Below are 13255 nucleotides of genomic sequence, written 5' to 3'. Positions count from 1 at the left end.
CCATTCACTTGTTAATGTATCTTAACCAGAATCTTTGGAGATGTTTGCACATAGTTGTGCAGTATTTTAACTATATTAACGGGAAAAAACTAATAGAGTTTTTCTTGTGGTTTGCAATTTTGTTCTGTGTTTAACTGTTACGTTATCTGTAAGATGTATTTATCTCAGGGGAAAGATTCACTTGAAATTACAATAATTAACAAACAATCGTAGTGCAAAACCATTTGTCAAAGTTTTGTGAATCTTAACCAACAAGATTGTTGTGAAATTACTGGTTGGAGAACTTAGTGATTTGGTTTCATTTTGTTTTTGTTTTTAACCCTCCTAAGTTACTCTCAACTTAAATTTGTCCAAGAAGAGAATGGCATCTTAACAAAATCTTTGATTATGCCAGTGGTTAGAAAACTACTATGAAGTCATAAGAGCTCAATCCAAGCTTATTAACATACAGTTATCAATCCAAAAGAATTAGTCTTTTTTTTTCTTACTCTTATAATATAGACTTATAAGTATACTTACTCTTATAATAAAGTATACTAGAACTGACTGTTGTTTAGGATCTCTCTTCAAAGTGGTTTTTTTAGAAGCAGCTTGATGAACTGGGACAGGTCTTTCCACAAATCTTCGTGATAGAAAATCTTTTTGCTAGCTGTTATTTTCTTCTTAAGAGGGGAAAATGTGTTTACCACTTGATTACTGAAGGCCTGTTAATCCTCCTGTGTTCACACTGAGACTTCCTTAAAACCTATGCCTGCTATTTATAGGCTCTAAAGAAATGGCATTGAATGATACTTTTCTCTTTTAAATGTATACAAAATTTTCTAGAGTAAATAATGGTTCATCTCAGACAGCATTGGTACATTTCAGGAAAATTTATACATTATATCCGTCTGTTTTCTGTTGTTATTTAAGTATGGCAGCCTTACTCTTGAAAAGGTCCAGACGTTTGCTTGGAGGAATGAGATTGAATATCTGAAATAAATATTTACCAGTATTTCAGCTTATACGAAATGACAACAAATTTAGCAGCAGCTTCACTTAATCCTATTTGGCAGAAGTTTCTAAAGTGACCTTGCTTAGATCTCTACAATTATGGAGTCATGTCTCTATTTAGGGACCACCTTGGGTTGTCACCGTTTGTCTGAGCTTTTTTTGTTTTGTTTTGTTTTTAAATATTCTATTGCATGTCTTTTAAATTAGTTTGAGCACTTACTTGCAGAGGTGTTTGGTAAGTAGCTGCTGGAACTTCAGCATGTCTTCTGCTTTGGAGTGAGCTAGATTTCTGCCATCATGGGAACTGATTAACATCTCATATTACAGTAATTTTCATGTACCTTGACAAAAGCCCTGAATTAAAAGGTGCTTTAAATTTCCAGCATGAGTATTTTGATAAGAAGTTAAAAGTATTAACTCCTTTTTTTTCCCCTTATTTTTTGCATCCAGTGAATAGTAGGATATGTTTTTGAATGGTAGATGACAAGTTTATATAGATCCATGTGCCCTTACTGACCTTGTGAGACCCCTGACTGTTTGTCCAGCAGTCTTCACTGACAAGCGCTCTCAGACCTAGCTAAAACTTGCCACTGGCTGGCAACTGCTAAGAGAAACATCAGTGCAAGGCATTATAAGGACCACAGAAAATGTCAAATGCAAATCTCATTTCCCAGCACTACTCAAATCTAGCAGCCCTCAAGGTTAACATATAAAACAAGAGGACTAGTTTGAAATTCAAATAAACACAGCTGCAGCACGATTTGTAAGTAGGCATGCGCTCCTTTTCTGATATGTGTTATGAATTCTGAAATAGTAATTACAAATTTTGTCATTAATCATAAGGAAGAAAGAGAATGAATTCAGAATACATTTCTTTCTGGAAAGTTTCCCCACATCTTGTATGATATAAGCGAACAAAAAGACTGCGTGCAGAAATATCCATGAAAACTCTTCTCTCAAGTGCTGTTTTCTCCAAATGTTTTTTTTCTGACTTTTGCATCAAATTCTAGTAGACGTTCAAAAGGAACTCCATGTATGTTCAGGTCGTTATTATAACTTTAGTGTGCAAGAACTTCTGTAATTTGTCTTTAAAATGTCTTGAATTTCTAGCGTTTTCAGAAAGCAAAATAACTGTTTCCCAACACAATGTAAAAATGTGTATGTTGGTAGGAAAAGCCCACAAGTTTGTTCACGTTGGCATAGCTTTTGTTTTTTTCCTTTCAGCAGCACTAGTAGTGCAAAATGTTCTTCACTGGATAGCCTTAACATACAGCACTCTGAGCAAAATGGGGTAATGGACTGGAGAAGAAAAAGCTGTATTGCCCAGCAGCACCCAGAGCACTGTACAAACCTACTTGACCAGGTGTGTTGTTTTTACATTTAAAGCAATGTTCTGAAACTCTGAAATGAGACTGTCCTCTACACATGATTATATTTAGATATAAAAGACGACGAAGACTGCTAAAATTGTAGCGATAATTGTCCATGTTCAAGTTGCAGGTGACCTACCTTGATTAGAAAACCCCTCATAATTTTTACACTTACCACTCTGTTGAAGTTTAAGTATTTTGTTTTGAATTTATAGCTAAAACATCCCAACAGGACGTGTGCAATCAGAAAAGTCTTAATGTTAATTTCTTAGCAGGAACTTCCTGTTATTGTAGCGTGTTGTACAATAAGTTACAACTCTCTGTAACAGAGAATTTCAGAAGGCCTAAGGAATTTGTGTTGTTGCAAGCAACAAACTCAACGTGGTATTAATAAGTAAACTATATGAACGGCGCAGCAGGGAGTACAGGTTAGACATGCCCTCATCTATCTTACCTCCATTATCTAAGTAACTTAAGTATTAATCTTCATTGCAAAAGTTAATAGCTGGATGCATATATACACATTGTGTGAGATTTTTATTTTTTTTTGTCTCCGGTGGTCAATTTCGGTATGAGTGTGGTCAGGAGGAATAATTACTCATAAATAAATTCAGGTACTGAAATTGAGGGAAGGAAGGTTGCTCACGTTTTCATCTGAAAAACCCTGAATGTTAGAATTGCTTAATATTGATTTCATTCCACATGCAGAATTAGGCTATTGATTATTATGTGGGGAATGGCAAGCCAAAGTTTCCTTATTTCACAAACTAGGGTAATGAATTGAGATTCGTTTTCAAAGCAGAAATGGTAGACTGCATCAAAGCTTGAAGTACGCGAGCTTGAGGCAAGACAAAATTGATGTACTGAAGGAGTAAAAGCTACTTCTCATTTAGAAGATTTCCAAATACAGCGTAGGCAGAGACTATTTTTGGGTTGTCACAGTTTTTACTGCTTTGCCAAATATGAGATATCACTAGCAACTAGTATATACTTACAGAAAAATGCAGATGTTGTGTTTTTTCTAATACGCTCCTAGGTGGTATTTTATAGAGTTTAGTTTAGCAGCAATCAAGGCCAGGTACCTGTTTTGTCAAGATGTGAATATAACTTGCAATGTAAAAATAATTTGCCACATGTACTCTTCTCCCCCTCCCAAACAGATAATTCCACTTAAATCAAAAGTTCTGTAGCCCCTTAAGCCTTATGATTAACTCTGATGAGATAACTTCTTTTCGAGGAAGGAGTTGTTAGGGAGTATTTGATGAAAAGTGTTTGGTTTTCTCCTCAAATGGAAAGACTTACAGCTTACTTATAGCAATAATTTGACTGATATCTTCTGAATATTTGGAAGTAGTAATTCGCTGTGTCCTTTGCTAATAATAGCATAAACGCAAGATGATATGCATGATTCTGAAGGTCTGATTGCACCATACAAATAGTTGTCTGTATGGCTGTAGCATCTGTGAGCAGCACTAGTCATGGGCTCATAGACCTTTAAGTCTAAGGTTTTTTGTTTGTTTTCATGATACAAATTATCTTTTATGACTCGCATTATTGTATTTTCTGTTTAGCATACAGGGGAAAAACGAAGTCTCTCTGCAGTAAGCAAGAAGAAGGGAAAGCCACAGCTGGAAAAGTAGGTTTCCAACATAACCAGTAATCCAGGAACGACGTGTGGTGCATTCACTCTGATAAACAGAGCGTACAGTCAGTTAGCTGCTTTGTTTTACTATCGTGGAATAAGAGCTGGCATATTGTGAGACTAGGCTATATAAAAAAACCTTTTATTTTTTGAAAAGAAGTAATGCGATAAACAGAACGTAATTGTATGCATTCCTTTCCTAAAATTGTCAGTTGTCATTTAGCAAACAGACTAAGGAGCAGAAGCAGGTTGAGTGATACAGAATTACCTTTTTTTCCCTTTATATTTATGTGAAAGTTAAAAATTGAAAAGCTGTCCAGAAAATGGTGAAGATCAAGTAAGGACAGACAGTGGGTGGTAACTTGCTGAAATGTTTTATTGAAGATAATTTGTGAATCAGAGGGCTTCAGAACTTCCTGTGGGCTTAACAATCCTCCACCGTAAGGAAGTGAAAAAATTTACAACCTTATCTAATAAGGTTTCAACTTGACTTCTTGTCATTTTATTACTCTGTAACCAGATGCTTTTACCATAGTCTAGGGTATGGCTTCACTAACATTCGTTAGCTTTCAGGAAAGGCTGCAGAATCAGCTGCATCCTCTTTTTTTTTTTTTTTTAAACTCTTGTGTGTTTTCTTTTAGATCTTTATTCAAAGTGTTCAGTAACACTGTTGGTAGTTTAATTACTGGTATATTAAACAAATAAATAAAGGCTATTAGTGCATTATCTACATTTGTTGTTAAATCTGTTAAATACACATTTGTGGCCTGGAGTTACTGCCTTTGTTTACAGTGGCATTCTGTTTTCATACATGGTTGGTTATCTGTGCTCATGCATTTGGGGAAAAAAAAACGTGAAAATTATTTACACAGGGAGAAAGCAAAGAAAACTGACTGCCGGTTGAATAACAGGACTAATGGAGTTAGAGTTGCAGCATCACAGCACATACGTACAGGGACAGCAAAAGGTAAGATGTTTTCTCCTAAGCTCTTTGTAAGAAACAGAATTTCCAGTTTTGCCCATTTATTCATTGTTCTGCAGTGAAGAGGAAATCACAAATTTGAAGTTTCTTTCAGTGCAAGTCAGCATGTTGGCTGTCTAGTCTGTGCTTTGACTTTCTGGATAAAATGTGCTAGACAGTATTTTGTATAAAATTGCTTAGGGTATGTCTCCTTTTGTGCAAAACTGGAAACATTCTAGTAAAGTCTTCGTAAATTGCCTTGAGTAGTAGTTGCAGAAACAGAGTTAGGCTTCTTCTGTATGGAATTCAGCAGTCTTGAGTGTGTGGAAGTCCAGCGTCTTGTCATTAGCATTTTCTTTGCAGATCACTAGTTTCATGGATTGCTAGTGCTATGGGGTGGCACATGGGGAACCCGTTATAAAAACCCTCTGGTGTGACCCTTTGGTGAACTGTAGTGCATAAACCAGGTGACTACTGAGCACAGAACCGCGTACGCTGCCCTAACAGGGTTTTCAAGTTTAGGTAACGCAGCAAAATCTAGTGTCTGGGCCAGAGTTTGTATACATCAGTCAGTGTTAAGCAACACAAATATCATTTTTGTTTTAGTAAGTTGAGCCTTCAGGTTTTATTATCATTTTCTGAAGGGCTATGTTACCTATTGACTTTGATGTCTTGATGTTTTCCAGCCTCCTAATATCAGTTGCATCCTTGTCTTTCTCATATTTAGTTTTCCCAACAGAAAGTTGAAAAAGAATTTACCTTTTTCTATACCACCTAATTGGCCTAAGTGTTGAAAGCACTCTTTCAAAGTGCCTTGTCTTGCTCATGCTTCTCCTTGGGGTACAGTCTTGAACAAGTTTTCATTCTTTCTTCTCATCACTTCTTACCTTTGAGAGTTCCAGGTAGATCCCATATCTGAATTAGTGTCATGTGCTTTATGGGCAGCTTTTGTTATCTTCTAAAAAGTGTATTAAAATCTGACAGAAACTTTAAGAATTCACAGTTCACAAAGTTAGCAAAAACAATACGTTTGTAAAAGGTTATAGGTAAGAGCTGTACAAGTAGGAAAAATAATATACAGGACAGCTTTTTGTATACGTTTGATTGCTTACTGCTCTTGTTAAGCAAAACACACTGAGTGTTTATGAACTGATGGTAACTTTCAGAGACTGTGCAATTTTGTGTGATACAGTGCAATGCTAAAAAGGAGTGCTTTGCGTTCACCCACTATGCACTAATCCACAGATGTGAAACTGCCTCCTTGATAGAGATATGGCTAGTTAATGCTGCTCCAAGAAGAAGCTTCAGCCCAGAGAGTTTAGAAGCAATTCAGTCTTCAGGGATGAGCTTTCTACCTGTTTGCGTACAAACATAAAAATGTCATCTGATACACTCTTTTCGAGATGCAGTCTACAAGAAGAAAAAATCATGTAGCCGTCTGAGTCTCCCTAGCGTTGTATCTGAAAGCATGGTTTGAAATGTCCTCTTTTGAGTCAGCAGCTCTTAATTGCATCGTATTTTCTTCCATTTTTCACTCCCTATTTTTAGCTTTTGAGTCCTCATTTAGTTACACTTGTAACTTAGAAGACTTGATATTTTGTGATAAGTGCTTTGGACTTTTTGAACAATTGTCAGCATTGTGAGGTTGACACTTCCACTTCACATTATATTTTAACAAGTGTTTAGAATATGTAATAATTTTACCAAGTATAGGTTTCAGTATAGGTTTTCTCTAGCCGGGAAAATGGTTTCAAGAATCAAAACATTATGTCAGCTTTATAATGACTTATCCCAACCTGTTATATTTGCGATAACAGTAATGAATCAATAATTATAAATAAATTAAAAATTTATAACAATTAATAGTAACCTAAATAAGAGTTCTGGTTTTGTCCTGGAGTTTTTCCAACAGAGTTTTGCCGCATTGGGGTTTCCTTGTTGCTAGCATCTGGCCTACATTCTGTGAGAGCACACATCTCTCTTGTTACTTCACCTCTGAGGCTGAACCTGAAAGCCGGAGCATTCTGGCTTAGACTTGACTTCACTAATAGGATCCAAACCCACCCTGAAATCCCATTTCCAGCAAATGAGTTTCCCACGATCCCTTTCAAAATTTAGAAAGCAATTTTACGCATCTGTAGTTCACCTCTTTTTCTGATTTTGTTGATACAGTTGGCTTAAAGCCTGTTCTTGAACAGTTCGTGATGAAAAGGTGTATTGTTTGGACTGTGCCTGCTGAGTTAGCTTTCTGCCTTTGCTGGTGTGACCAAGGAGTATTTCACCTACTTGAATGGAAACAATTGACTGCTACCATGCAGAGGAAATTATTATTACAGTACACTTTTTATAAGCATCACAAAACTTTTGAAGGGTTATTCTTTTGATTATTCTGCATAAATGTGAATTTTCAGTGTCACCTTCTTTAACATGAAGGATTCAGTCATCAGATATGTGGGGTACAAGACTAGCCCTTGATGCACGGCGTTAAAACATTAGAAGGGACAGATGCAATTAAGTAGGAACACAGTATAACAAACAAAAATCTGGACTAGCGTGATATCAGCAAACCAAAACAATCTCACTTCAATATACTAAGATTAAAAATAAAAATGCCAATTTTTATTTTTAGATCTGAATTTGGACACTGGATCTGGTCATGATACATGTGGAGAAACATCGTCTGAAAGTTACAGTTCTCCTTCTAGTCCACGACATGATGGGAGGGAAAGCTTTGATAGTGAAGAAGAAAAAGACAGAGGTTGGATTTGTGGAGAGTGTGCATGAACTTCTGTATTCCTTGACTAATCTTTTTCTTGCATTAATTTTAATTGGTTTCTCAGTTTTATTAGCTGCTCTCATTTCTGAACTCGCCACAGATGACGTTTTGTTTTGTGAGTTTTGTGGCTGGATGATTTGAAGGCTTCTTGCAAATAGCATGACTGTTTGCATACTGTTGAGTTTTAGATTGCTACGTACATGTATGTCATACAAGATACCAGTATTTTCTGACTTCAGTGATGTAGGTCTCTTGATTAAGTTCAGCAGCACAGTATATGGAAAAAATGTTTTATGTTTGGCATAAAGTTGACTTGTTTTACATCAAAGTATGCCCATCATTTCTGGGAGGTTCTTCTCTTTGTATTTAATGGCCGTTGAATTTGCCACTGCTTCCAAATTTGAGTAAACTGTGTTAATATCTTTCAAGGTAGATGCAAATTCCTAATGTGGTCTGTGTACCACCGTTCCCATTTGCAGATACTCACAAGTCAAAGACACGGTAGCTTGTTAGGCAGTTTGGTATAGGCGAGTGATTGAGATTGACCTACCCTGATCTGGATGAATGAAAATAGTCTCAAAGTTGTTCTAATTCAGGAAGATGTAACTATCATTTGTGTCGGCAAATGTAGTTTTATGTGGGTGAATGAGTCCAGGGTGAGAGTTAATGTAGTTTCATATACATTCTTCCGACTCTGACAAACGCTGTTTTCTCCACAGATACGGATAGCAATTCTGAGGACTCTGGGAATCAAAACGCAACCAGGTTTACAGGCTACAGTGCTGTCAGTTCATCAAACATGAACAAATCGTCTGCTCAGATCTCTGCGGTGAATAACGAAAACGGAAGCCTTTCGGAAGATCCTTTGAACGCAAAGTTCCAACACATTTCCTTTATGCCTGCCTTACACTGTGTGATGCACAGCGCTGCCCAAAAGCCTGAAGCAGTTGTCCCACCGCCCATATCTGCAGATGGTAAAACGATGGGAATGCTCGTTACCACGCCTGTTGCTGTCTCACCAGTGAGAGAGTCTGCGAATTCACCTCCTGGTGGAATGGGCCCAGGGACTTCTGGTGAACCTGAGAAACGCCTTGAGCTGATGGCTTCCCCTTTGCCAGTCCCATCCACTTTCCTTCCACACTCTGTCCAGCCTGGTAGCCCTGCTTTGCATTTGGCAATACACAGATTGAAAATGCCCTCTCCACAGGGATCGTCAGAAAGTTGCACAGTTAATGGACCGCAGCAGCCAACAGGAAACTTAAGTATTGGATCACCAAATACTGCCTTTATCCCAGTCCACAATCCAGGTAGTTTCCCAGGATCCCCAGTTCCTACGACAGATCCCATCACAAAACCTGCATCCCAGGTGGTAGGACTGAATCAAATGGTGCCTCACATTGAGGGAAACCCAGGAGCGATCCCTCAGCCTACCAATCTCAAGGTAGTTCTTCCAGCAGCTGGTCTCTCCACGGCAGCACCACCACCTCCACCAGCTTCGTACGCTTTGCCAGGCAGTCCTCACGCTACCAGTGTGTTGCCCAACCAGAATACAAACGTGCTAAACACTGTAGCAACTTCCTCGCCACCTCAGTCCGCTGGTTTAGGTGTTGGCCAGGTGCAGTCCACCGTTCCTCCCGCAATACCTACACACACGCCAGGCCCTGCCCCTAGCCCGAGCCCTGCTTTAACACACAGCACTGCACAGAGCGACAGCACATCCTACATAAACGCTGTTGGAAACAATAACACTAATGGGACAATGTTACCTCCGCAGCAGTTGGGATCTGGTCCTTGCGGTTCTTGTGGACGGAGGTGTAGCTGTGGGACCAACGGAAGCCTTCAGATTAATAGCTATTTTTATCATAACCCACTTCATGGACAAGTCTACAGAGTTCCATCTTTCTTCACTCTGCCATCCCTTTGCAATGGCAGCTACCTCAATCAAGCACATCAAAGCAATGGAACACAACTTCCTTTCTTCCTGCCTCAGTCTCCATATGCAAACGGGCTTATGCATGACCCGGTAATGGGGAGCCAAGCCAACTATGGTATGCAGCAGATGGCAGGATTTGGGAGGTTCTATCCTGTATATCCAGCACCTAACGTAGTTGCCAACACAAATGGGTCGGGACCCAAGAAGAACGGGAACGTTTCATGTTACAATTGTGGTGTAAGTGGACACTATGCGCAGGACTGTAAGCAGTCATCCATGGAGGCCAGTCAACAAGGTAATCATGATAACTCCCAGCGGACTTGCTTTTGAGTTTAGCAGTTTCTCTTTACCTTACTGAATGTGCTGTTTCTGGTCTTGCAGAAAGGTGTGCGTGCGTGTGTATGTTTTGTGTAAATGGTTGTGCATTAGTGACCTGCTCTAAAACTGCAAAGTATCTTATCTCTGCCTGAAATTTTTGTAGAACAGAGCAAGGGAATGGGATTCACAGCGCGAAGCTGAAAATGGGCACGATTCAGAGCTGGGAACTCAAACTGTATCTGTTCTAACTTGTCATTCCTTTCACTGGTTTGTTTTTGGCATTATGTTGAGATTTGCATGTTGTTCCAATTTTTCCATTCCTGTTCAGTGTTTTTTGGAGAGAATTTATTGGCAAAAAGTGTAGAAAATATCCATTACTGTCTATAATGTGAACGTGAATCCTTAAAACTTAGGAGAACTCAAAAAAGCAAACGAAGTGGCCATTTGATAATTTAACTTTTGTAAAGCTTACATTTGCACAACCAGCCATCCTCTGTGCCCCATCGTGAAATACACAAATGAAATACGCTTCAACTTTTCAGACAAGTTGCAGCAAAAAGGCAGAAACCAATTGGAACCAAAAATCAAAGGCTTCGGTCTTGCGCGCCGTTTTTTTCTCCATTCAGAACAGTGGAGAAAAGGCAGTGTTCACATGGAACGTGAACTGCTCCTGGTTCTTGGCCTGTGCCCACTCTGACTTGACTTGTTTGGTCGGACTGGAACAGGAAGGACGAGCCTTGGTGGGGTCTTCTTTTCTCTGCGTTTTTTCCAACAAGGGTGAAGTCCTATATCTGCTGTCTGTGGTTTTTTTAAAAAAACTGACATTTTTTAGCGAGCAGTTGAAAGAAAATAGTATAAAATCTTGGGACCTACTTTGAAAGGACTGGAGGATGATAGTGCCTTTTGAAGAGCATGTCCATTTTGATACCTTGTAGTGGTTTTGTAATCCATTTTAATTGTGAGCAGTGACTTAGTAGTTCTCTTTCCTGTTTTAGGCACTTACAGACTGAGATACGCACCTCCCCCTCCCCCTTCCAATGATACCTTGGATTCTGCAGACTGAAACAAGTAAACATTGCCTACTTAAACTGAAGCTTGGGAAATTGGGGGAAGGTGTGTGTGGGAGGGGGGGGTGGTCTTGTGTTTTGGGACATTCCCGGTTTTATATTCTTTTGGAATTTTTCATTGCTTTTGCACCTCTGTTCCATACAAAAGAAGAAAGCTGAGTCCCTGGTCTCCTTCTGGTTCTACAAAAGGCTTGCGTAATGCATGTAATTCACACACACAGCCAAACAATCAAAAAGAGCATTCGAACCATGCTTTTGCACTGAAGACTTGAGACATGTGCAATGTTTACTGCATTTAAAAAAAAAAAAAGTCCTCTGACCTCTGACATCACTGGTGGAGCAGCCATATGGTGAAAGAAGAAACTTGGTCATGTTCCCCACCACAATCTTCTCCCCCTCCCACTCCCTGTCCTCTTTATGCTGCTGTTTGATTTTCTTTTCCCTGTCTGTCCACGTGGATTCGTTGGACTTGCATGAGTGTTTAGCAGTTCATACAGACCCTGCCCCTACTCTAAATTAATGCTCATGAATTGAGGGGAGATGTTCAAACGTCCTATTAGGAGAATCCAAAGGAACACACCGTACTGTGTGTACTATATCTACTAAAAATACATATACACAGCTCTTGAGAGTCCCAAATAATGAAAATACATAGAGCAGGAAGTGGCTGAAACTGTGTGGACTTGAACAGATTTTTAAAAATGAACAAGCTTAAATTGACAGATTTTTCTTCCATTGTAGCTTTTTAGCCTGTATGTTCAGCAAAAAAAAAAAAAAAGGTGAAAAAAATGGTATGAATGTTGTACTCAGTGTGTTTGCATTTGTAATGAAAGTTGACAGCATTTTTTCCTTTTTTAAAGCTATTCTACATCGTGTCAACACAGAATGAACATTACTTGATTGAATATTTTTTTCCTAAACTATTAGTGTTGCATTGTACTTAGAATGTAAATGTTTTATTTCAAACTGAACAAAAGCTATGGTTTTCTACAAAATAGTCAGGTATTAGTATTAGAACCTGTCTACCAAATAGCAAAGTCACTATTTTATAACAATTTACCACTATGCGTAATTACGGTATAATGTGAAAGACTGAAATGAGTGTTAAGATGGTATTAATCATGTCAGTATCATGAGTAAGTAAGTTTAATGCTGCTGTATTTTTTATTTTATTTTTAAAAGCCAATATAAGTACTAAATTGCTTCCAGGTAATATTTGATTTCCTAAAGTGCACTGAGGTTATCTGGAAGATGAGTGTATTTTTTGACTGCTGCATTCAACACCGATGAACAACTACCACTGTATATCCATAGGGTTTGGCATTCCTCACAGTTCATGGCAGAAATCTTTTTTCTTAAACTAAGGCCCAGTGTCCGGTAGAGGGATGAAATAAAATCAATCTTTGGTTCAGCCGTCTAATAAATTGCTAAACAAAAAAAAAAAAAAAACTTGAAGAAAAAAAGCTTGATTACTACATTTCTTCATAGGTAGCATTTATATTTATAGCACCAGTGTACATTTTGAAACTTTTTTCTTGGAGGGGGGGGAAACGGGGAGGGAGGTAGATGAAAGCTTTAATTTAAAAAAAAAAAAAAGTTTAAGTAGTAAATGAAAATTATTTTGATTAAAATTTTTATTTGATCTGGGTATTTTTGGACCACTTGAAATGAATGAACTGCGTTTGAGTTGAAGTGAGGGTGTTAAACCACCAATGGACTTGTATTGTGAATTACCTGCCAGTTGTACTTTATGGAACTTATTTTATGATTTAAAATACTGTACTGTAAATAGGAGGTATGTTACCTTCTCTTTATTTGTATGTTTACCATATACTTTGATATTTGAAATGTACTGGAAAGGTCACTTATATTTCTAGAAGAGATTGGATTTTATGCAACCTTTTTCCTTGACTTAACAGCAATAAAAAAAGAAAAAAAAAGTACCCGTGTTCAAGTACTGTCCTTTATCGCTGAGAAAAATGAAATAAAAGTGGTACTTTGCTTCTGGGTAGAGGATGGGAACGTGGAAGGTTTTGGCAAGCTACTGTTTTGCTTGGAATCTGTCACTTTTAAGATGAAGCTGAGAGTATTTGACTGAAGGTAAGATCAGTCTTGTAACTGCAGTCAGGATACTGTCTCTTGCTTTCAGCTCCTCTAGGGCAGATAGATCTCTTGGGAGAAAGAGGATGGCCTTC

At 38.2% G+C, this 13255-nt stretch overlaps 1 protein-coding gene across 4 annotated transcripts in view; it reads left to right on the top strand.

Annotated features, from left to right (window-relative positions):
* Positions 1-13003, top strand: part of ZCCHC2 (zinc finger CCHC-type containing 2) — a 44405-nt gene extending 31402 nt beyond the window's left edge. For 2 of the 4 annotated variants that reach the window (XM_083822388.1, XM_083822386.1), the window contains 6 exons: positions 2221-2356; positions 3935-3999; positions 4878-4972; positions 7596-7724; positions 8462-9970; positions 10989-13003. In XM_083822388.1, the coding sequence (XP_083678514.1) occupies positions 2221-2356; positions 3935-3999; positions 4878-4972; positions 7596-7724; positions 8462-9970; positions 10989-11056 (2002 nt within the window). In that variant the 3' untranslated portion in view covers positions 11057-13003. Of the gene's footprint in view, positions 1-2217; positions 2357-3934; positions 4000-4877; positions 4973-7595; positions 7725-8461; positions 9971-10988 lie in introns of all 4 variants that reach the window. The other 2 variants (XM_083822387.1, XM_083822385.1) reach the window with 1 other exon arrangement.
* Positions 13004-13255: the final 252 nt, after the last annotated feature.

The sequence above is a fragment of the Anser anser genome (assembly GCF_964211835.1).
Source record: "Anser anser genome assembly, chromosome: 2".
Taxonomy (NCBI): Eukaryota; Metazoa; Chordata; class Aves; order Anseriformes; family Anatidae; genus Anser; species Anser anser.
This window is presented reverse-complemented; position numbering and strand designations above follow the sequence as displayed.